At 38.7% G+C, this 25,102-nt stretch overlaps 1 protein-coding gene across 4 annotated transcripts in view; it reads left to right on the plus strand.

The window, feature by feature from the left end:
* Window positions 1-25,102, plus strand: part of Atl2 (atlastin GTPase 2) — a 40,543-nt gene that overhangs the window by 2,075 nt on the left and 13,366 nt on the right. For all 4 annotated transcript variants that reach the window (XM_031355493.1, XM_031355495.1, XM_031355494.1 and 1 more), the window contains exons 2-4: window positions 15,611-15,855; window positions 21,763-21,897; window positions 22,150-22,254. In XM_031355493.1, coding sequence (XP_031211353.1) covers window positions 15,611-15,855; window positions 21,763-21,897; window positions 22,150-22,254 — 485 coding nt within the window. The remainder of the gene's footprint in view (window positions 1-15,610; window positions 15,856-21,762; window positions 21,898-22,149; window positions 22,255-25,102) is intronic.

The following is a 25,102-nucleotide window of genomic DNA, read 5'->3' on the forward strand; positions in this document are numbered from 1 at the left end:
GTGTGTGTGTGTGTGTGTGTGTGTGTGTGTGTGTGTGTGAGTGTGTGTGTGTGTGTGAACAGTTTGAGATGTAGTGTCAAAGTACTTCATGTATGCAGTAGGAAAAGCGTAGGTTTGGTTCAGTCGTGGGTAAGAGCATGTCTTTATGCTGGTGGACGCTGAGAAGAGAAGAGTCTGGGACTGCTGTTGCTGCCTTTGGCTCCTTTGTGGGTTCTTTCTTCCACCCTTCTGCACTCCTTTCTTCCACACTTTCAACCCCCTAGGTAAGAGAGAGAAAAGAGATCACCGAATAGTCAAGGGTGGGAAAGGGGCGACATTGTCATTAGATGACTTCCTGCTGATTAGGGTGTACTTGGGGCAAGTTTGATCTTTGCTGTCAGAATTTTTTCTTCTTCTTGTTTCTTCTTTGTGCTGACTATTTAACAAACTGTCACCACCAACAAACGACCAACAACCCACACTGCCTCATGGGGCCCTAGCATTTATTTACCATCTGGAAGCTACTCAGAATTCAACCATCACACAACCACAGAAGCTACCTGCAGCTGGGAGATCCTAGTCAGCTGCTGTGGGCAATCTGAAACAGCCTCATGGCCCACACCTGGGATGAAAACAGATTCTTACAGAAACCAAATCTCCAAAGTTGTCACTACAGACTGTTGATAAGTAGTGCTTGCCTGACACTAACTTCTGCTGTTGCTCATAGATATCAGCCTTTCATTTGGTGGTCATTTGTGGAAGACTTTCACTTAATAGCCATTCCTATCAAATGACTTCTAAGGCAGGTCCTACACCTGCCAGTTTGCTTCTGAGTCACCTGCATTACAAACTAAATTGTGTGCTTGTGTGAACTCATGTTAAAAAAGAAAACAACCCCAAGTCATTCCCCTCCATGTGTGGAAGATCAAACCAAGGGTCTTCCAAATATCTGGGTAAGTGCTATATGTTATGCCCACCTCCAGAATGGATTTAGGATCCAACACTCAGTGGAAGAGTATGATTGCCCTTTTAAGTTGATATGGGATTCTAGGATTCTTTCTGTAGGTGCTCAGTCTGTTTGGTAAAGTGCTTTTGAAGTTCTGTGGAATTCTTCTTCTGGGGAGGAGGAGGAGGAGGAAGAAGAAGAAGAGGAGGGGCTACTTTACCATAAAGGGATTATCATAGGTAAATAAAGCAGGAGAGAAAAGGAGACTGTAGTTGTAGGTGGAGCCCACATAGCTGTACAGGCTTTCAGGGTTTTGTTTCTTTTTGTTTCTTTTAAAATATTTATTTTTAAAAATGTGTGTTTGCATGTGCGTGTGCTCGTGCGTGCCGGTACAATTGTCCACAAATGCCAGAGGTGTCAGATCCCCTGGAGATGGAGTTATGGGTTATTATGAGTCATTTTGTGTGGGTTTTGGGAACTGAGCACGGGTTCTCTGAGAAAGAGCAGTATGTTGTCCTCACCGAGCCATTTCTATAGCCTTTCTTTTTTAGTGTAGCTTTTATTTATGGTAAAATTTCTGATTATCCCCCAAAATAAAATTGTCACACCTTTTTCTAGATCACACCTTTCCACAGCTGGAACTAGGCGCTCCCTAGGGTGGCTAAAGGCGGCAGGGTGATGCTGCTGGAGTAGAAGTCACTTTAACTGTGAGACACACTAGCAGTTCTCGTTTATGTTCAGTTGGGGCCTAGGCTTGATGTTCAAATGGGAGCAAAGCTTCTTCAGTTAAGCTCTCAAAAGCCAGAAATGTTAGGTGCAGAAGTAGGAATAACTTTTTAAAGGTTGACTTAATGACTTTATGAGGAGGGCTTTCTCTGGGGAAAGTAAAGAGAAACAATTTTTATTTCTTTTCCTTCTCCTTAAGTGCAGTAGTATTCTGACTTAGTAGCCATTGGAGGGTTTTAGATCCCAGGTATGTTACTTCAGAGAAATCAGGCATTTTATTTTCTTTTAACCTTAAGGAAGGTAGATGTGACCACAGAGTAACTGAACTTCATCTCACAGTGAATTCATTTCTGAAGTTTTGTTTCATCTCCTATTCTCTTTTGCCACCAAGATATGGAACCCAAACATTGGATGACAGGTACTATTTGGTGCTTAACAAAATACTTTAGAACCCCTTCATTTTATTTCTTAAAGCTCTCTGTTTTGGGGAGGGAGTTCAGCCACTATTCCCACTGAAGGGAGTGTGTGCTGTTTCTCCAGTCACAGAAGCTTCTCAGGTACTTGATCCATTTCTCACCAAGTTTAGAGGAGGTGAGGGCCCTTAGTGGATTGCCACATATGATTAGAGATGACTGACTCTGCTGTGTAAGTGAAGTCAGTGGGCTGGGCTTTCTGGTTTGCTTTCCATGTGTTGCTTAAGATTGACCCAGGCCCTTGCCTGCGGAGCCAAGTGATTTGTCAAAGAGCTGTAGTAGTCATACTACCCTTGAAATGAAAAGTAGGCATGCGAAAATGGGGTCTGTGGCAAGAGAAGGCAGTGAAGTAGGCAGCTCCACTTGTTAGGGCTATGAGGGTTGTAGGGTTCCGAAGTGCAAACTCAGATAGCTGTTTAGCAGTTTTCACACGATGGTTACATTGTCTGTTTGTGTATGCACATATCAGACAAGATTTTGTAATAAGTTACTGATTTTCAGCACCCTGGGATAAATGGCTATACAACAGTTGATTTTTATGGGCATATGACATTTAAGTCATGAAAGACTAATAATCTGTCACTTTCCCAGTGAGATAATATGCACCTTTAACTAACTTGTACATGGGTTTCTGGCCAGTACAAGTAGAATAAAGGGGATTTACTTTCTACCTTTAGTTTATTGGAGTTTATTTCATAGAACTACATTGCATCTCTGACTGAAACTAGTATAGTCAGTCAGTGACTGTCCAGATAGCTTACTGTCAGAACTCTTGGTGCACAGATACTCACCTGATGAAAGATGGTTATCTAGGATCTCTAGTATGTTTTTGTTTTTGGCAAAATTTCCAATTGGGACCATGATCTTTAATTGTAGAGAGGGATAGTAATGTAGAGAAGAAGAGTTACTATAAACTGACGCAGCTCCCATCTGTATATTCATAAGCTCCTTATAAGGCCTTTGTGGGAAGCAGGTGATAGAGTATGTTTGTTACTTTTTAAAAAAAAAATGTATTTAATCTTTTTTTTACACTCCAGATTTTATTCCCCTCCCAGTCTATCTTCTGACTATTCCCCATCCCCCCCACACCCTCCACCCAACTAGACCTCTAAACTCCTGGGGCCTCCAGTCTAGATGGGTTAGGTGCATCTTCTCTGACTGAGTCCAGACCGGGCAGTCCTCTGCTGTATATATTTGTTGGGGGGCCTCATATCAGCTGGTGTGTGTGCCTGGTTGGTGGTCCAGTGTCTTGGGGAATCCAGATTAATTGAGACTGCTGGTCTTCCTACAGGATCACCCTCCTCCTCAGCTTCCAGCTTTCCCTTAATTCAGCAACAGGGGTCAGCTGCTTCTGTCCATTGGTTGGGTGCAAATATCTGCATCTGACTCTTTCAGCTGCTTGTTGGGTCTTTCAGAGGGCAGGCATGATAAGTTCCTTTTTGTGAGTGCTTCATAGCCTCAGTATTAGTGTCAGGCCTTGGGGCCTCCCCTTGAGCTGGATCCCACTTTGGGCCTGTTGCTGGACCTCTTTTTACTAAGGCTCCTCTCCATTTTCCATGTTTGTTTTTTAAGATTTATTTGTGTGTGACTTAGTTTGTGTCTGTTGTATTAATACACAGATCAAAAGCAGTTAGGGAAGGGAAGGGTTTGTCTGGCTTACATGTCCTGTTCACAGTCCATCATTGAGGGAAGCCAAGGCAGGAACTCCAGCAGGACCATGGAGGAAGACTGCCTATGGCCTACTGCATTCCTCTCCATGGCTTGCTCAGCTGTTTTTTTTTTTTGTACAACCCAATACCACTGTCCAGGGATGGCACCACCTCTAGTGGGCTGGGCCCTCCCACATCAATCACTAATCAAGAAAACCCTACAGACACGCGCTACAGTCCTTATGGTGGAGACACTTTCTGTAGATTGTGTCAGGTGCCAAAGTATGTAGCAATGAGTTTGCCTACTCGCTGGAGCACCATGTGCAGTGAGTGCTTCTCTCTGATTGAGAGTCAGGATTAACTCAAGGTCTTCAGGCTTGGTGGTGGGTACTCTTACTCCAGGCATCTCCCAGTTTTAGTGTGGGTTTTATTAGGCTTTGAAGGTTGTGGGGGGGTCTTAGCGAAATATAAGACATATACCTTAATAGGCAGTGTGTTGTTTCTTTTACAAAACAATTTAAGCATTCTAGAAATTTATAGCATTCTTGAAATTCTAATTTCTAGGAATTTTCAGTATAAAGAGGTGTTAAAGTATTTAAAAGCAACTGGAATCTACTGGAAAAATCCAGAGGTGTTAAGCATAAGAAAGGAATATGGGCTATTTTTCTGTAGTTAAGAGGAACAGAGATTTGATCTTAATGGTGGGGTGGTTGAGGAGGTGGCACACACCTATAATCCCAGCACTTGGGAGGCAGAGACAGGTGGATCTTAGTTTGAGTTCGAGGCCAGCCTGGTTTACAAATTGAGTTCCGGGACAGCCAGGGCTACACAGAGAAACCCTGTCTCAGACTCCCCCACCCCCCCAAATTGGCCTTAAATGACTGAATAATTTTTGGAGAAAATTGGTTGCCCAAAATGTGGCTCCCAACCCTGGAGCTGCTGTTCTTTCCCTTGTTTTCGAGCAGAGACTCCTGATGTGGGTGGACACTAAGGAACAAAAGGGGAGAGGAAAGTAGGAGACAGTTTTCATTTTTGTGTTTTGGTTTTTTGTTTGTTTGTTTTGTTTTTTTGAGATAGGGCCTCTCTGTGTTCTGAGCTGTCCTGGAACTCACTCTGTAGACTAGGCTAGCGTCGAACTCAGAAATCCGCCTGCCTCTGCCTCTGCCTCCTGAGTGCTGGAATTAAAGGTTGTGCCGCCCTGCTAGCTATGGCGAAACTGACTTTTGAAATGCTTTGTTTTTTCAGATTAATTACATTTTCTTTAGTTTGAAGGATAGTTATTTGTTGGGGGCGGGGAGTGTCTTAGTCAGGGTTTCTATTCCTGCACAACATCATGACCAAGAAGCAAGTTGGGGAGGAAAGGGTTTATTAAGCTTACTTCCATCTTGCTGTTGATCACCAGAGGAAGTCAAGACTGGAACTCAAGCAGGTCAGGAAGCAGGAGCTGATGCAGAGGCCATGGAGGGATGTTCCTTACTGGCTTGCTTCTCCTGGCTTGCTCAGCCTGCTCTCTTATAAAGCCCAAAACCTCCAGCCCAGGGATGGCACCACCCACAAGGGGCCCTACCCCCCTTGATCTCTAACTGAGAAAATACCCCACAGCTGGACCTCATGGAGGCACTTCCCCAACTGAAGCTCCCTTCTGTGATAACTCCAGCCTGTGTCAAGTTGACACACAAAACCAGCCAGTATAGGGGGGAACCATTCTCTTTACAGCCAATTTCATACCAGAAATTTTGCCTGTGTTGAGACAAATCTGAGTTTTGAATATGTTCTGTTTTTGAACTGCTACTGTAATAGTTGTCTGAGGTACAGAAACAAAATACAGAGGTACTGAGGCAAAATAGAATTTTGTGTCTTAAATTTCCTTAAGTATTGAAAGAGATTTGTCTTGTTAACTCTGTTCTAATTTAAGCCCACATATGCATGTGTGATTCCCTTGCTAGATGGTTACCCACAAAGTTACTTTTTGGGCTGAGAAGGGAACTGTTATTTGTCCAAGTCAAGGAACCCCTTTTTGGTTTTTGATTTATTCCTCCTGACTGTGTTATAAAACTTTGTTGTCACTGTGCCAGTATTAATTTTGGAAGTTCTTAGGGTAGCATATGCCTGACAAGGGGGCAGGAAAAGTATATGCCATGTAGTAAGTACTTTTAAGAAAACATAGTACTCCTTATAAAAGTATGGAATAATTTTAATGTTAGCCCATTGTCTAGGCCAAAGAAGAGCCTTGACAAACGGGCTCTTGTACATGTCTTTGCCATTTTCACTGTCACCTTGGCATTGGGCTTCTGGCCGAATATCAAGCTTTTCTGATGCCTTCTATCTGATGTTCTGTTTTTAGATCCTTTACAGTTCTCACTCACTCATCACTTCAGTTTATCTCAGCAGAGCGTGTTGATCTTGTCAGTCCTCTGCTCCAGAATTTTTCGTGGCTTTCCTTAGGGATAATGCCCTGTATTCTTAGCCTACAGTTTTAAGGTTAGCCTTCACCTGACCTCTCTGGGGACAGAGAGACGTTCTTATTTCTAGGATGTCTTCATTGACAACCTGATTTTAAGTACAAAATAGTGCTACCACCAGGTCCAGAAGCTTAATTTAAGTGTTTTTTTTTTTAATCCTAAAATGCATCTGATACTCAAGTATATTGTTTAAAGAGCTGGTCAGTACTTCATAGCAGTTTTTGGAAAAAATAATTTGCATCCACACATGCTATATTTTACATTTTCCCTCATCTAGTTCCATAAAATGCATAAAAGGATTTTATGCCATAGTGTTCTTTAAGTGGGAACAGCAAAAATGGTATGGCATCAGTGCTGGTTGCTATGGAAACAGGATAGAGTTCAAATGGAAGATAATATGTGAATCTTACAGGAAAAACAACTCATTGTTTTCTGGTTTGAGTATAATGAAGAAGGAGATAAACTATTATATACTCCCCAAAGCATTTTTAAGGTTCTTAGGGTAGCATATTCCTGACAAGAGGGCAGTACTAATGGGGAAAAGTATATGGTAACTGGCACTGTTTATAAATCCTTTTCTGGAGTCTGAGTCCTCCCTTTACCCCCATTTACATTATACTTTAGTTTTGTAGAGAAAAATTTAACTTTATAAATTCCTACTGGTATTTTTATTTTAGGAGCAAATTATGAATTAAATTGTTTTCCAATGCCTGATTGTCTGATACTGCTTTCCTCCTTCAATAAAACATTTAATTGGAGTTCAGGTCTCTGTCTTTGTCAGTGTTCCTATCCTAGACTGTATCAGTCTGGGAGGCTAGCCTCAGGACTACTGTGAGCGCTCTCTTAGTGACTGCTGGTCACAGTCCTGCTATAGAACAGGTTAACAGCTTAAAGCACCCTTTCATCTTTTCTTTATAAGTAGAGTTTGTTTAGTTCTTTGTCTCTAGTGCTTCCTATAGACTCAATACTTAAACTGACTTTGGTTATCCAAGAATATCAGCAGTCTCCAGGAAGGATAGAATATTATAGCACAGCCTGAAAACTTCTCCCTTTTTTGACTTCGTTTGAACATTATTAGAGAGTAGCTGAAATAAGACTAAATAGATGATATTTATATACTAATCTTCAGTAAAATATTGTGACCTTTATTATTCCCTATGTTTTTAGGACTGTTGAGTTTTGGCATCATCTTAAAGCTAATTACAAACTCAGTTTTCACCCTCCCCCCTTAGGTATAAGGAGTCAGAATATGCATTTTAACAAGATCCTTAGATTTGGAGTAACAGCTTGAGACTGACTGCTGTAGAAGACACTTCATGATCTAGTCTCCTTCTGCCTACATTAGCCTACTCATGTAGCTTTAGAATAAGTGAATTAGATTACATATCCTATAAAGCCCTCGGCATTTAATTTTAAATGTTGAGGCTAGTTTTTAAGCACATGTATTAGTATTTCAGTGTATGTATGAAATATCTTCTAGGAAGTATGTGTAGTTTGATGTGTATTGATACCTAAGACACTCCTAGGTCTAGAAAAATGCCCTTCTTTCTTACTCCCTCCCTCCCCAAAAAACCCTTAACTAAAAGAGTTCTTTAAGAAATTAAGTATGATGCCAGGCAATGGTAGTACATACATTTAATCCAAACACTTGGAGGTAGGCTGATCTCTGAGTTTGAGGCCAGCCTACTCTATCGAGCAAGTTCTAGCAGAGCTGTGGCTGTTATACAGAGAAATCTTGTTTCGAGAAACAAAACAAACAACAAACAAGTTAGTATGAGTAGCTTAGAATTAAATAGGAGTTACCTTTTTTTTAAAGTGGGCAAGAGATTTGTCACCATCAGAAACCTCAAAATTATGTTTTTGTTTTTTTTTGTTTTTTGTTTTTTTGTTTTTTTGAAGACAGGGTTTCTCTGTGTAGTCCTGGCTGTCTTGGAACTCACTCTGTAGACCAGGCTGGTCTCGAACTCAGAAATCCACCTGCCTCTGCCTCCCAAGTGCTGGGATTAAAGGCGTGTGCCACCACCACCCGGCCAAAATTATATTTTTAAGATCCTATAATTAGTTCATGAGGAAATATTTTAAATTGAGAGTGTTAGAATTGTTGGACGGCTCCAGTTTTTAAATAAATATTTATTTTTTAAAGTGTGCACGCACACACGCTCGTGCCTGTGTGTATGTGTGTGTTTGTGTGTGTCTGTTTCTGTCTGTCTCTCTGTGCCTCTGTGTGTGTGTGGTTCATGTGATTGCAGGTGCCTGTAGAGGCCTATCTGTCTGTCTGTGTGTGGTATGTTCAGGTGAGTGCAGGTGCCTGTAGAAGCCAGAGGCCTTGTTACTGGTGGAGCTACAGGTGGAATTTTGAGCTGCCTGCCAGTGGTACCAAGTCTACTCAGGTCCTTTCCAAGAGCAGTTTGTGCTTTTAAGCTTTCAGCCATTTGTCCAGCTCCAGATTTTAATCCCATTGATTTAATTTGATTTAATTAAATTAATTTAATTGATTTAATCTGAACATTGTCATAGAAGTGGAAAATACTGATTAGAATGTTTTTCTGGAAAATGATTTTAAAATTGCTCTTCATTTAATTTAAATTTTAAATTTTAAATAAAAGTATTGATTATATTAAGAAATGAAAATGAAGACAGGCACATATGATTAAAAAATACACTGATTTGGTAGTACATTTGATAAGTTTGACAAATGTATAGTTTATAACCTGAAATCATGATATAGAATAATATCTCAAAAAGTTATTTTTAAAGGTCTTTTTGTATTCAACACGTTTATTCTTATCATTGTTAATAATTATTACATGTTATATATGTCATATTATTATTATAAAGTCAGTAAGTTTATTCTCAGCTCCTGATAACTACTAATCTTTCTGTGATTGTAGTTTGGCTTAATTCAAGAATTTTATAAAATGAAATCACATAGTACAGTAATATATGTGTGACATCTTTCACTTAGCATACAAAGTGATTGTTTAGGATTACCCGTGTTTGTTTGTGTGTATATGTATATACACATATCTGAATGTAAGTATATAACCCATTTCTTGCATTGCCAAGTAGCAGTTTGTTTTATGGATTTAACAGAATTTATTTACTTTCTAGTAAATGAGCAAACATTTGGGTTATTTCCAGGTTTTGGATATTGGGAATAAATCTGCTGTGAACATTTGTGTTTGAGTATTTTGTATGTTCTCACTTGTCTAGCTACCTAGGAGTGTGATTGCTGACAAGTATTTAGCTGTATATTAAGGTATTGCTGTGGGTCTGATGTTAATTTATATTTCTCTTAATATCCAATAGCATTGTGTGTTTCTTTCTGTGCCAGCTTACTTATTTGTGTATCTTTGAATTTTGTGGTAGAAATGTCTTGTCTATTTAAAAGTAGTTCTTATTTATGTAAGAGTTCCTGTTTATTCTTAGTATTAGATTCTCAGTTCTGATTTATAGTTTTGTGTTCTATCATTGTCTTTGGTTTTGATATCAGTTATAATTTTGGCTTCATAAAGTGAATAGGAAGGAATTTTCCTTTCTACTCTTGTAGGAGAGGCTTATAGGATTGGTTTCTTTTTCTTTTTCTTTTTCTTTTTTTTTGGTTTTTCGAGACAGGGTTTCTCTGTATAGCCCTGGCTGTCCTGGAACTCATTCTGTAGACCAGGCTGTCCTGGAACTCAGAAATCCACCTGCCTCTGCCTCCTAAGCGCCGGGATTAAAGGTGTGTGCCACCACCGCCTGGCTTGGTTTATTTTTCTTAAATGTTTGATCTAACCAACTAGTGCCGCCATCTGTACCTGTTGTTTTCTCTGAAGGCATTCGATGGGTCTACTTGAAAGCCGGTGCTGTTTAGTCTTTCATCCTAGTAAGCACCTTCTTTTAGTCTGCCGTGTGTTAGTGAATTTAATTTTTCTTAAAAAAAAATCTTTTATGTGTATGCCTGTTTTGTCTGAATGTATGTCCGTGTACCATTTGTGCTTGATGTGTGTGGAAGCCAGAAGAGGGCATTGGATCACCTGGAACTAGAGTTACAAAGAGTTGTGAGCCACCTTGTGAGTGCTGCGGCTCTAACCTGCCTCCTGGAAGAGCGGCCAGTGCTCAGACCTGCAAGCCATCTCTCTACCCGCTGAACTAACACTTTTAATAACAGGCTTAAGTTAGGTTATTAAATGTATTGCTTTTAATTAGGATTCTTTTAGGAAATCTACTTTGTTTTGTGTTACACATAATTTAGTCTGAAAATAAATGATGATTTGAAAATATTTGGCAGGCCTTTATTAAGCAGCTTATTGAATAGTGGTTATGTTTTTAGTACTAATGCAGCTTCTTAAAGGAATTTTCTCAATGAGATTGGCTAAATTGATGGAGGTGTCATAAATCCTCTTTTAAAGTTATTCTAGGAATAGAATAAAACAAGCCTACGATACCTTGTCCTTGGTAGATTTTAGCAACCTAGGAGGACTACATTATTCCAAAAAATTTAGGAATATCTCTTAGTTATTATTTTTTTAATTAATGTTCTAAATGTCATAGTAGATACGAGAGAACAAGTATTTTCAATGATCCCGCCCCCTTTTCCCTCCTTTGAAAGTGCTTTATTGATGAATTTCCTTTATTGGGAGTCTTGTAATTCAGCTAACTATTCTTTGAAACCATTTGTTACTTATTTTTCTTGGCATTGTAGTTTAGCACAATAAATTCACTTGCTGAGAAATTCTTATTTTGTTGATGATATTCTCAAATAGTAATTCTCTTTTAGTGTTCAGTAATATCACTGGGACACTCTTCTATATTTAATGGCACTTGTTAGTCATTTGTCTCCCCTAGTCTCTCATACTTGGCACTAAAGCTTACTTCTTTGAGATCTTGCTCTTCTCAGTGTTGAAGCATTTCATAGATTGTAGACTCCATATGTCTGCAAACATTATTGGTTTGCTTCTGTGCGTTTGTTTTTCTGTCTTTGCTGACAGGCATGCTATCGTGTTTCCCACATCAGTCAGCTTTGACAGAAACGGCTGGTGATTGCAGTGACCTGGAGACACACTCCTTCGCCTAGGTCGTCTTGTTCTTCACAGCCATGCTTTGCTGGAAGAGAACTTACACTCTTTCATTTCTTGTTTTTCAAAGTTTAAAATAGCACTGTACATTTCCAGAGTGACATTTGGGTAACTTTTAAACAATTTGATATTTGACATTTACCTTTTCTTGAAAAATTGAGATGACAAAGTAAAAAAAAAAAAATTTAAAGAAAATTTGTACAAAGAGAGCAGTGGTATATATGTGGGCTAAAAGTAATTTTTAATTTGGTGTTTATAGTGTTTATGCTGAATGCTGAGTATGTAAGTCTCTAAATACACTATGCATTCACTATGCAAGACTGTGGTGACGTTTTCACCTTCACTGTTCTTTTTAAACTTATTCTTAGCTCTGTTCTTCTTATGGGACTCCTAGCTACATAGTGCATGTTGTGTCACATGTCGGTGTAGTGCCTCCCTCTCTCTCTCTCCTCCCCCCACTGTGTGTGTGTGCGTGCTCAGATGGTGCTGTTTACCTCATTTTTCAGATGGGATCCCTTACTGGACCCTGAGCTCACTAGTTCATCTAGGCTGGCTGAGATCTTGATACTGCTCCCCAGAGCTGGGATTGCACATGTGTGCCTGGTGTTTTTTGAGGGTGCCAGAGATCCAGACTCACTTTCTGATGCTTGGGTGGGAAGCAATTTGTGTTTATAAATTTCTTTTTTATATGTTGAGTACATATGTGGTGTAGGTGTGTATGTGTTTACATACATACTTAGAGGCCAGAGGTTGGTGCTGGGTGTTTTTCTTGACTTTTGAGACAGAATTCCTCCTTGATATTGTTATGCATTTTAGAGTCTGCATTTTTACCCAGTTTTTGTTGTAATTAAAATTAGCCTCTCTAATAATTTATGATCATTCAGAATTGACAAATTAGGGTTCGCTCTTGGGGTATATATTCAGAAAGCTGAGAAGGAACTTCTCATTGTTTGTATTAAGTTTCCTCTGTGTGTATTATATGTGAGTATGTATATATGTGTGAACCTGGAACTCACTTATTTTACTAGTTCCGCTGGGCAGCAAGCCCCAGAAAGCTTTCTGGTTCCCACTCTTCTGGTTAGGATTATAGGTGTGTATCGTCTTCTGGGCTCTTTACATTGATGCAATGGATTTGAAATCTGGTCCTATTCTTTTCTGAAACAAACTTAAGCTGACTGAGCTGATTCCCCAGCTCCTGTACTGTGTTTCAAAACTGCATCCTACAGATCTTTTTAAGTTGTAGTTTTAGGCTTTGTTTGGACATCTTAGATGGGATTTCATTTGAGGACAAGAGCCTTAGTTCAGAGTTGGGGCTTTTCTAGTGTTTTAGCTTGAGTTTTGATGTGTGCGGTCTTAGTCTGTCCCAGCCACAGGTCTGAAGTGCCCGCTCTGTGGTGTTGCTTCGCTTCCACCCTGGAGCAGCAGACCTCAGGCGAGCCTCACTTAGTGAGGGTCCCTGCACCTGCGAGGTTTGCTGCCCTTGCCCCAGGGCTGCTGGCTGCTTTTTTTTTCCTCCAGCCTCACAGTTCCTGCTGTGTCAGTATTTGTGAACTCAGAGTTGCCTGTTGCCTAGTTCTTCATGCTGTAGTTAGGAAATTGTTCCCTCCCAGGGGATTGGAAATGAGCATAGTACTCACTTTATGAGCTTCCTTTTTAGGGATTATGGTTATGTGCCACATTCTGGCTAGTGTTTGAAAAAAAAATGCCTTGTATATTTTGTTTGTACATATACACACAACAATAGATCTTGAAAACAAGTTTTTAATTCTTAGGAGTGTATATTTATTTTAAGCTGTCTAATTTGTCAGTTATGGCTTTTATTTTAAGCTGTCTAATTTGTCAATTATGGCTAAAACTTGGTTCATTTTCCAGTTTTGAGACACTCACGTTTAAGTTTTCACTACTAGAAATAACAGTGGGAAACAAATTTGTGCATATTTATCACCACCTTTCTTTATTCCCTTATCACAGGTTCCTAGAAATAGGGGTCCCAAGGTATAGTTGCTTCAAGGCTTTAAAAAACAGGTGGTACAATGAGCTCGTGCATGCTTAGGTGATATCCTTATTTGAGCATAGAATGTAAATGTTAAGGACCAGTCTTTAAAGTAGTTGCTTTTGTCAGATAACTATTTTTTAATGAACTAAGTAGACTTATTCAACCTCCCCCTTATAAATGTTGTTTTAAGTTTGTGTTTGAAATTTGAACATTCTAAAAGATACTTTTACTATTTCTGAAAGGAAATTACTCTTTGCTCTCTTTCTGTAAATTTAGGTTTGGGTTGGTATAATATCACTAGCATTAGAGGTGTCATTTAGATTGGAAGCATCTTTATTGTCTTATAATTAAATTTATAGTTAGATGATAGAGCTAAATCATCTCTGAACTGGTTAGATTTTGCGGTTAGAATTCACAATGAATATATGCATTTAGTAGACTTAAGTTAAAGTATGATTAAGTAGAAAAAAAGATAGGTATCCTTTAAAAGTAGATTTTATTTCTTAGAACAATTTTCAGTTCAAGCAAAAATAAGCAGAAAGTATAGTTCTCAAATGTCCCTCCTCATTACCAAAGTCCTGTGTTAGAGCTGTTTGCTTATAGCCTTGATGTTTTATCCAAAATGGATACTTGACAGTAGAATTCACTCTTAGAGCTGTAAATTTTGTTTTTCTAAATTTAGTTAATTGATTTGTAAATGTGTAATGAGTGGTATTCACAATTGTATAGTTTCACTGTTCCCAAACATTTCTGTGCCTATTTCTTTACTTGCTCTGAATATCTGGCAACTAAGGATTTTTTTTTTCTTTTAAAGTAAGACAGGTTGTGTGTGTGTGTGTGTGTGTGTGTGTGTGTGTGTGTGTGTGTGTGTGCGTGTATGTGTGCGCGCGCGCGCGTGCGTGCAGTTGTCCCTTGGAGGTTGGATTGGTTAGGGGAGGCGAGCAAGTGTGTTGATAAGGATAATATAACATAAATATGATATAGGAGATAAAAGGCCGTGAGAAGAGTAGACATGACTAAAGGACAGGGAAAGAGGACATATGTTAAGGATAGCTCTGATTTGTGCCTTAGTATGTGGTGATGATGTTAGTCACATGAGTGAAAGTCACAATAGTATTTTGGCATTTCAAAGTATAAAAGTTCCTGTTGAACTTTTAAAAACTATTTTTACTTTAGTAGCAAACAACCATAATGCTTACTGTGTGCCACTCTATTTAAACTCATTTAACACTGGTGGTGACCATTAGCTTATACATGTGATTGCTGTCCTGGATGGAACTCACTCTGTAGACCAGGCTGGCCTTGAACTCAGAAATCCGCCTGCGTCTGCCTCCCAAGTGCTGGGATTAAAGGCGTGCGCCACCACCGCCCGGCGTGGCTAACCATTTTTGATGTAGAAACATTGATAAAGTCCCTACTACTAACTTAGTTGCTCTGTGGGACCAGGAGGTTGGTAGAGATCAACCAACCATATGTTGATATGTTGGTACATATCAACAGTTATTAGATAATTAGATTTTTTAAAGAACAGAAAACTAAACCTTGGGCAGTTGTTTACATTTCCATTTTCTGTAGTTATTTTGCCATTATTTTTCAGTAAGCTCTGCAAAAGTTACCTCATTGTCTTTGTGCTGGTGAACAGAGAAGGAAAGGGTCTGGCTGTTGCTAGAAGCTACAGAGTCTTAAGGGTGTCCCCGTGGGCACTGGCCCCGGCAGCGCAGTGGCCTCTTTCTCCACTACAACAGTCCTGTGTACCTTACTTTGGCAAGGGAACTGTAAGTCTTACTCGAAAAATTTGGGAGTTGTTAACTTTATTGGGTCATATTTGGATACCCTTAGAACCCTAATTTTACTTTTTAAATTGCAGAATGAAAGTCACTACATTCTATCTGATTTAATCTTTGTGCTGTGGAATAATTTTCTAGGTGATGAATACAAGGACAGTTGGTCTCTAAAGTATCTGGTGAAGTTGATTTTGTCTATGTGTATGCCTAGCTGCAGTGTTCCTAAAGTACCAAAAGGTGATTGTGGAGTGCTGGAGAGCAGCTCTGGCTCACAGCTGCTCAGTTTGCTTGACTGAAATAGAGAACCTAGTGCAGTTGTTTCTCTCTCTGTGCATATAAAGTGAGAAAGCTCACTGATATTGTTTGTCCTCTTCTAGAAGGATTAAAAATCCAGGGAACTTGAATATCCCTTTTTTACAACTTCTCAAATGTTCTATAGAGAGGTAATATTTCAAAATTTGCTTCAGGTGTGGTCCTTAAGGAGAACTTAGTAATGTAGGGACTAAAGTAACCTGTTTCTTTCTTTTTTAAATTCTAGGTGAGGATTATGAAGATGATGACCTAGTAAACTCAGATGAGGTTATGAAGAAACCATGCCCAGTACAGATTGTTCTTGCCCATGAAGATGACCATAACTTTGAGCTTGATGAAGAGGCTTTGGAGCAGATATTGCTGCAGGAGCACATACGGGATCTTAACATAGTCGTGGTATCTGTGGCAGGAGCTTTTCGTAAAGGGAAATCATTTCTCCTGGACTTCATGCTTAGATATATGTATAACAAGGTGAATAGTGTCTTTTAAATTAAGCCCAACTAATAAAAAAAAAAAATTGTCATCCAACTTAAAAAAAAAAGGACAAAGGCACAATTATATTTTTAAATTTTAGCTCTGTCCCAAATTATACCTTGAAAGGTCACTGAGATACTGTGTGCGTGCATGCGCTCTCTCTTTCTCTCTCTCTTACATACACACACACACACACACACACACACACACACACACACACCTACCTCTCTTTGTTTTTTTTGTTTTTTGTTTTTTTTTTTTGTTTGTTTGTTTTGTTTTTTCGAGACAGGGTTTCTCAAGATGGTTTCTCTGTGTGTATGTAGCCCTGGCTGTCCTGGAACTTACTCTGTAGACCAGGCTTGCCTTGAACTCAGAAATCCACCTGCCTCTGCCTCCCAAGTGCTGGGACTACAGGCGTGCGCCACCACTGCCACCACTGCCCAGCTGTTATTTCTTTATACTATTCCTATTTAGGCTGAGTGAAATAGATACCTTGTATATCTGTATTTCTCATATGATGACTTTTATTGCTAAAATTCAATTCTTTTAGACTGGCTTCCATGTTGTCTGAGCCTCGTCCCTTCCTGTAAGTTAAATGTACTATAGTTTTTTAGTTTTTCTTTGAAAGAGTATGCTATGCTGTTTCTTGAATCTTGCCCTATTTGTGCCTGACCTTTTCATAAGAGGCCTTCCTATATGTGTGAAGCTGTTATATGCTCTGCTCTTCTCTACTTTCATGATTCAGGTATATTAATTAATGATGCTTTTTAGTTATTTTTTTTTCTTGCTAGTTTACTGTCCTAGGAAAGTCCTTTTGTTGATTACATAACTCTAGCTTCTACCAAAGATATTTTGACTAGGCATGTTTTGCCTGTTTTAATAGGTGTAGTTTGCTTCCTCTATGTATTCTCACTTTTAGATGATATGAGAGGTTTTATTTTTTTCTTCCCTACAGAAAAGTGGAGGGAAATGATTCACTTTAGTTAGAGTGTTTTTTTTAGTAGTTAAAAGTCGAGCAGAGGTTATGGGAATTTGACAGGGAGCAAGAAGGTATTTAGAAATTTTGAAGTGGGATCTTTGACATTGGGAAGCTACATGAAGACACTAAAGTAACATCATGCTAAGTTATGATATTAGCTAAACACCTGACTGACTTCTTTCCTTTATAGTGTATCTGTCTTGAAGTAAGAAAGAAGGTAAACATTCTCATTGGTTTTTCTGGGAAGCACTGCAGTAAATTCTTTTCATAGAAATCTCCTCAGACATTCTTAAATATACCTTAGTATCAAGAATGTAGTTTACATCATTGAACAATATTTTATGTGTTTAGCCAATTAAAGCTTGTTATTTTAAAGTTTTCCACTTAAGACTTATTTCTGAAATATTGAAATATATGAATAGTGCTATATTACTATTTTTTTTAAATCTGTGCACTTCAGGACAATAAAGATCCTCTGTATTTTGAGGCTCTCTAATTCCTTAAGTTAGCTTTTTAATAGTATGCTATTGTGAGCTGTGAGCTGCAAATACCTTTGATTCTAAATAGGTCAAAGATAGAGTGTTGGGAGGGGAAGGAAACTTAGATCACTTGCCTGGGAATAATAGATAAGTTTCACCTAGAGTGACACTTTACCTCCCTCGGTAGCCAGTGACTGTCCAGAAGGGAGAAATCTCTCACTTATTGTGTGTTAGAATCACAGGACTAAGCAGGCTCTCCCTTTGCTGTAGGAGGTTCTGCACTCACAGAATGGCCTGAGTAAAGTTACATACTTATGTGGCTTTTAAGTTGAAATATCCTTCACTGCCAATTAGACTATTTCTATATATAATAGAATGCCTGATAGAAGTTACCTTATTTTGTTAATTAGAAATTGCATTAGACATTGTTTGACTTTTGATTTTGTTGAAAACATACTGATTTCCTGGTGGGTCATGCTTTTCCTATGAGACATAGGTAAAGGAGAAATGACAGTCACTTTATGTGAGTTGTAGAAGGGAAGTTAAATCATGCAATCTGAGACAGAATTTGGTGGGAATGAGAAATGCTTGATTTACTCTTAACAAAGTAGTTGTATACTCTCAAGTGCTGTGTAGAATACTAAATTGTTTCTACTGATAGTTCAGATACATATATTTTTCCTTAAAATAAATATGATTTACAAACTGAAAGATACATAAATCTGTGGTATATTGCTTGATGAAACTTTATACATGTATGTACACCTTCATGATCACCATCCAAAGTAACTGCTTTTTCCCATCATCTCCATCCTGGATTTTGAGCTCTAGTGAATGAAAACTGTGCCATAGATAATTATTGCCTTATTTCAGTAACTTTGCAATGCTCGGATTCACTGATGCTTTTGCATGCAGCAATATAACTCATTCTTGGTGTTTTACTACATGATTAAAATGTATTTACTTACTCATTAATCTGCTGATGGATATTTGATTTGCTTTGGCCTTAATATTCAGTGTTGCTGGTATGAATCACATTCTTTGAAAATGGAGTAGGTTATCTTAGAGTTGGTAGGAATTGCTAGAGCAATGTTCATTAAATTTCAGTTCTAGGAATCAGCTTTAAAGGGAAAAATGATTTAGAATTAAATTACATTCCATGTGGACAACTTCACATAATACTTAGAATTCTGATACTAGGTGATAGTAATGACAGTATAGATAAAGATTCTTAATTCTAAATAGTTGCTTCTAACTTTATCTCATTCATAATGTTTTCTCTTGAAACTTTTTATGATAAAAATTTAAGCATATTAAAAGTAGTTATTTGTGACCATGGTTTTGATTTCTTTTTAGTCATGAACTCTATCGGTTGTCTTTCCTCTATAATCTGACTATCTCATACCTTACTTGGTGTTTAAAAGTAAACTCTGGCATAGAAATTGCATCAGTAAATATTTCAGGGTCTTGCTCATATAGAGCCTTCCCTGGCAGTCCCTTCTAAGGTTTTACAGAATCTTCTAGTTGATCTACTTTTCACTTGCTTTAGATGTTTTGTTCCAGTTGAGGCACATGTTGTGAAAGCCCGTCTTTAAAGTGTTCTTGGCCCTCCATCTTTGTTTTCCGGCAGTTCATTGTTGGTCTTGCAGTTTTTTGCTCTGGACTTACTAGCTTTACTTCAGTGGTATAGTCGGTGTTTCTTTGTCCTGTGAGTTTTCTGTAAATTGTTACTGAGTCTAGAGACTAGATCAGTCTCAGGTTTTACTTCATTTATTTATTTATTTATTGATTTGGCAGAGATACTTTATAGATGATGATTTTGTTGTTGTTTTTTGAGACAGGGTTTTTTCATGGGACCCAGGCTGGCCTCAATCTCAGAGATCTGCTTGCTTCTGACTCTCAAGTGTTGTGATTAAAGGCATGCACCCCCATGCCCAGCTGTAATATCATTTAATATAACATTTTTTGAGTCTTTTCTAAATCCTGGGTACTCTTGTTTTTTTTTGTTTTTTGCTCACGATAGACTTACTCATAAGCCTTTTATTTTTGTGAAGTTATGTCTTCCTGGTTTCTTCTTAGGATATTTGTCACTGTATGGAAAAGCTGCTGAGTTCCAAGTTGATTTTGTGTTGCAGAAGGTTTCCATCAGTACTGATAGTTCTCTAGTGGAGCCTTCAGGCCCTTTATGTGTAAGACGAGCGTGGTTGCCTCTCCCTTTTTCACTTGTGTCCCTTTCCCTGAATGACTTAGTTAAGGGCTACACTGAGTAAGAGTGGAGTAGGACGCACACTTGTCCAGTTTTGATTTTAGAAGAAATGCTTTGATTTTTTTTCTCAGTTTAGTATAATATTGGCTGTGTGTTTATGTGCCATATGACACTGGAGTGTTTCTTTCTATGTCTAGCTTCTCGAGGCTCTTATCGGGGTGTGGGGCTTTGTCAAAGCCTTTCTTTGCCTTTTGAAATGATGCTGGTGACAGCTAGCTCTGACCTCCACTAACTGCTTTTCCTATTATTTATTTTTAAGTTTTTCAGGTAGGATCTTGGTATACAACCTAGCTTAATCTTGAAGGTGTGTGACTTCCTACTTCAGCGTCCTCAGTGCTGGGATTACAGTGCTGATCCTTCAGTTTTTTGTTTTTTGTATTTTTGTTGTTTTGAGACAGGGTTTCTCTGTGTAGCCCCGGCTGTCCTGGAACTCACTCTGTAGAGCAGGCTGGCCTCGAACTCAGAAATCCGCCTGCCTCTGCCTCCCTAGGACTAAAGGTGTGCGCCACCACTGCCCGGCGATCCTTCAGTTCTTACCCCACCTCCACTCTTTACCTAGACAAGCAATACATGGGCTGACACTGGCTAAGTGTGACTTTGCAACTCTCCATAAATCTGTCAGGTTAGTTTGAACAGCAGGACAGGTCTCTTCTGGGTATATGTAGTTGAAAATAATCATTTTTGTCGAGTGAATTTTAAAATTACTGTTTTCTTTTAGCTTACCATGAGAACTTTGGAGTTCTGTGAGGAATGCCTACAAGTATGGTGTGCCTCTAGGTGTCTTAATTCGGTCTTGTTAGCTAATGTAGGGTTGATGTGATCGTTTGGGTGTGCTAGAAACAGGAATGTGTGTGCTTGCCTGTGTTGGGATCTCTGGAATATTGGGAACTGAGATTGGAAAAGTGAAAGATGCATTGTTGTGACCAGCACGTCTCCAGAGGGCCTCATAGGTTGTGTGGAAGCCATAAGTAGCGGTTTTGAAGATAGAGAGGCTTCTTGTGAAAAGTAGGTGACATGGAAAAGTGATACAAAAAGTGAACAAGGGCCTACCACTTGTTCTTGTCATACCCCAACTCTATACTATATAATTACAGTAGTTGTAGCTCTGTACTTGAGTTAAAAGACATGCCCCCTCCCCTCTTTCCTTGGTGATATGGACCAAACCCAGGGCCTGGGGCTTGTTAGGTAGATCCAACCCCCAAAGATCTTATTACAGAAAAATTCTCAAACATTCTTTAAAGTAAATAGTATATTGAGCTGCCATGTACCTGTAGACACGTGGTCTTGTTTTATCTATTTCTTTGTGTATATGTTTCCTGGGCCACTTTAAAGCAATTGCCAGGAATATGCATCTTTTTCATCATAAATATATCTAGTAGTTAAAGACTCAGTTCTTTTTTTGTGCACAGAAAAGTGTCGTTTTGTGTGCTTTTCCTGTTTTTTCTTTTCTTTTTTAAATTTTACTTTGTTTTTGTTTGCTTGTTTGTTTTTAGAGAGAGAGAGAGAAGCCATGGAGCTGGATAGGTGGGGTGGTGGAGAAGCTCTATAGGAAATCTGGGAGAAGAAACCCTGATCAAAATATAGTGTATGAAAATATTTTGAATAAAAGAAAAATGCTTGTATCCATTTAACATTATCTCATAGGGAGTATAGTTTGAGTACAGATATCTGTTAGTTTCATAAAAAGCTTTCCCCCCCCCACCCCCCAAACCAGTTTGCTTGAATCAGGTTCCAAACAAGTTCTAGTTGTTTGTTAAAGAGACAGTCCCAGCAGTGTGAAGTGTTTTGTATATACTATTCTAGGAGAGGGCTACTGTTCTGACAGTCCTGCTGTCTGGAACTTGTTTTTTTTTACTGCTCTGTACAAGAAGATATTAAAATAGCTAGTTCCCATATTTTATGATCTTTAAACATAGAAAAGCTTGCCAAAAGGGGAGGAGTAGGCGTGCATAATCCCATTTACCTAGATGTCTAGAGTAGGTGGAAGCTGGGATCTGTTTACAAAGGCTGATTTGAGGAGACTCTAGCATTCTGCACAGGACACGGGACGCATGGTGCTAGACTGGGTGTTCTCTCTGGGTGTCGGCTTCTCCTTTACAAGATAAGGAATAGGTGAGTTAAAGTTTTTATAGTTCCTAATTTTTGTGTGTTTGTTTTACATTTCTTTTTTATTTTAACAGGATTCTCAAAGCTGGATTGGTGGAAACAATGAGCCATTGACTGGCTTTACATGGCGAGGTGGTTGTGAAAGAGAAACAACAGGCATACAAGTTTGGAATGAAGTGTTTGTGATTGACAGACCTAATGGAACAAAAGTAAAATTCTACTTACACTTTGCTGTTTTCTCCTGTATTTTTTCTTGAGCAATTTTCTGATATTAAATTTAAAAGAACACAAAACTATTAATTGTCAGTAACTTTACTGATTATTATGTTAAAATGTACAAAGGTATATAAATACTTTTCTTGATTTAATTACTGCTTTGAACTTTATCATTTAATGTATGATTTTTGTAGGCATTTTTGGTGGTTCTTTTACTAAGTATTTTAAACTTAACAACTTCCTAGGTGGCTGTGCTGCTAATGGATACCCAGGGTGCCTTTGACAGCCAGTCAACCATCAAAGACTGTGCAACAGTGTTTGCTCTGAGCACTATGACCAGCTCTGTCCAGGTGAGTGTGTGTGTTATATCAGTTCATAAAATCCTACCTTTGTGCAACCTCTGTAAAACACTTTTGATTGATGAAAAATGGATTAGATCTTAGAGAGAGTGAGTTGTATTTCTTATTACTTAGATAATAAGCTGTAAAACTGTGTTCTTTGAATTAGATATAAAAGATGAAGTTACGTCAAAGCCACCTTTGCTTTAATCACAGAACAGGATTTTCATTAGTTTTTTGAGGATTCATTCAGTGTATTTTGATCGCATTTACTCCCTTCTCCCCGCTCTTCCCAGATCTATCCCCTTTCCTACCCACCCAACTTTGTGTTCTTATTTTTTCTTTTTCTCTGATAACTTTTTTATACAATATATTTTGATCATGTTTTCTAGATCCCTCACCTCCCTACCCACTGTGTCTTCATTTTAAAAGTACTAACAAACTATTAAGTCCAATTTGTACTGCTGGTGTGCTTATGGTGTACATATGCACATTCAGGCAAATATTCATAAAATAAAAATTAAGAAATCTTTATTAGAGGAAAGTTACTGAATAATGTTGATAATTAAAATCAATCATGATTGCTTAACCAGAAACAAAACAAAAATACCAAATAATTAAACAGCAACCTAGTTTTCTATTTGGTTTCTCTGATAGTTCTTGATTATTTGAACTAAAAAAAAAAACATAAGAATTAATTAATTACTTAATTAATTAATGTGTCATTGAGACAGGGTTTCCCTGTGTAGCCATGGCTGTTCTGGAACTCACACTGTAGACCAGGCTGGTCTCAAGCTTAGAGATTTGTCTGTCTCTGCTGCCTGAATGCTGGGATTAAAGGCATGTGATGCCACCATCACTCAGCAACAATTAATATTTAATTTAGAAAACCAAAGTGATAGGGATTTATAGCACTGGTGTGGCTTGGAAAAGGGTAATGTCCTCCTGTGCTACTCACAATGTGCTCTTATTGCCCTTGTCCTACCAAGTTCTCCTTGCTCTGTGTAATCTAGGTGAGTGAGGTTGGTTGACACACATCATTTTGTATCCCTTTCCTTTTTGGGGATCATTTGTATGGATATCTCCCTGGCTCAAAAATTAATGCTGGGAGGATGGTCTCCTAGATCCTGGTGATGATAATACATGAGAAAGGATATTTGAACATTCTCATTCAGTAGAAACTGTCCATATCAGTGGTAGTTCATAAGCAACCCTTCAGAATGTCTTGTGACTTTGTGATGATTTCTAATAATGTCAGAAACACAAGCGGTTTCATTTAATTCTCTTTCTCCTTCTTCCACAACTTGAAGCACCTGACTGGAAGAAGCCTGGATATTACTGTGTGCAAAGAGGAATTCTTTTCAGCCTATTTTCTGTTCCAGGCCAAGGATACCTGTCACAGCTCACTAAGAGATGCCCTTGAGGACCCTCAGAAGTCTTTATTTTTGTTGTTTTTCTTGTACAAATAGTGTGACAATAGATCCTGAGAGGCAGCAGAGGCCATCCTTTTCTGTTTTTCACATTTTTAGCTCTTCTGGTTAGCTGATATTACAGTGGAGGAGCTCTGTCCTAAACTTTGCTGCTATTCTTTTGTTTATATAACTTTTTGATGGTAGGAGATTTGGTTTTGGACCACTTACACCACGCAGACATTTTCTTATCCGTAAACTGAGGATTTTACTTATTCTGCTTATCTCAGTGTAGCTGTGTATTGTGAAAGATGAAATCTAAGTGAGATAATGCTTATAATGTTAACATATAGATAGTACATAGTTTATATAAACTTGTTTTGTGAGGGGTGGTGATAGAGATTGACATGTGGTGTCATGGATGCCAGCAGACAGTGTGCACTGAGCTATAGTCTCAGCCTCAGAACGACTGTCTGTAGACCTTGGAAGGGCATTTTCTTCCTTGAGTTGTGGTTTCCAGGCATGGTAGTGCATAGTGTACTTTTGTGCCTCACACTCGGGGAGTTGAGTTAGGCACATGAACTCCAGAACAAGAGCTAGTTAGAGGCTGTAAAGGTTATACCAAGAGGAAACAGTTTTTCTTTTGGGCTGGTAGACAGATGACACATTGATCTTGATTACTCTCAACAGACTCTTAGGACTTACTGAGTCGAAGGCAGTATGCTGAGACCCAATGATTTAAGATAACAGGTGCCTGTCTCTCTCTACTTGTGTTCTAAAAGTTTAGGCCCACACAGATAAGAATACATTGGTTATGATGTTGGCTTTTTATATTTTAGACACCTTGTTTGGGATTAATCAGTGACTAAGCATCCCCTTTTGGTGTTTATACTCTTGACCTCTCGTTATTTAGATTATTAACTGTTTGTGTGTCTCTGGAGCAGGTACACTTACTGAGTTCTGTTGTAGAAGTTGTAGGCGTCACTGTAGCACCTTCTTTTCTAGTGCTCTGTCATGGAAGGACTAGACCTGACAAACCCTAAGAACAGAGAACAACCATTATCAGTTCTGCTCTGTGTTTGGAAAGCCTCCAGAACATTCTAAAAAGGGCAATAGTGCCACCTACTGCTAGTCTACTAGTTTCCTTGGCCTGGTAAACATTTCATGTTGCTTAGGCTCATCAACTTAAGCAAAAAGAACATGGCATGTGTGACGATGCATGCCAGTCAGTGCAGTGTTCTGAAATCTTAGCACATGGGAGGCAGAGGCAGGAGAGTTGTTAAAGTCTGAAAAATCTAGAACAAAACCAAGCAACCAAAAAGCCCAGAACCTACTGAATGGACGTATATCCTGTCCCAAGAAGGAACTTATCTTTATCTTTCTAAACATTGCTCCTCACATTCTTCAACTTACATAAGGATCGAAACAACCTTTGTTCTCCCTGGCCTGGA

The sequence above is a fragment of the Mastomys coucha genome, unplaced genomic scaffold (assembly GCF_008632895.1).
Source record: "Mastomys coucha isolate ucsf_1 unplaced genomic scaffold, UCSF_Mcou_1 pScaffold6, whole genome shotgun sequence".
NCBI lineage: Eukaryota > Metazoa > Chordata > Mammalia > Rodentia > Muridae > Mastomys > Mastomys coucha.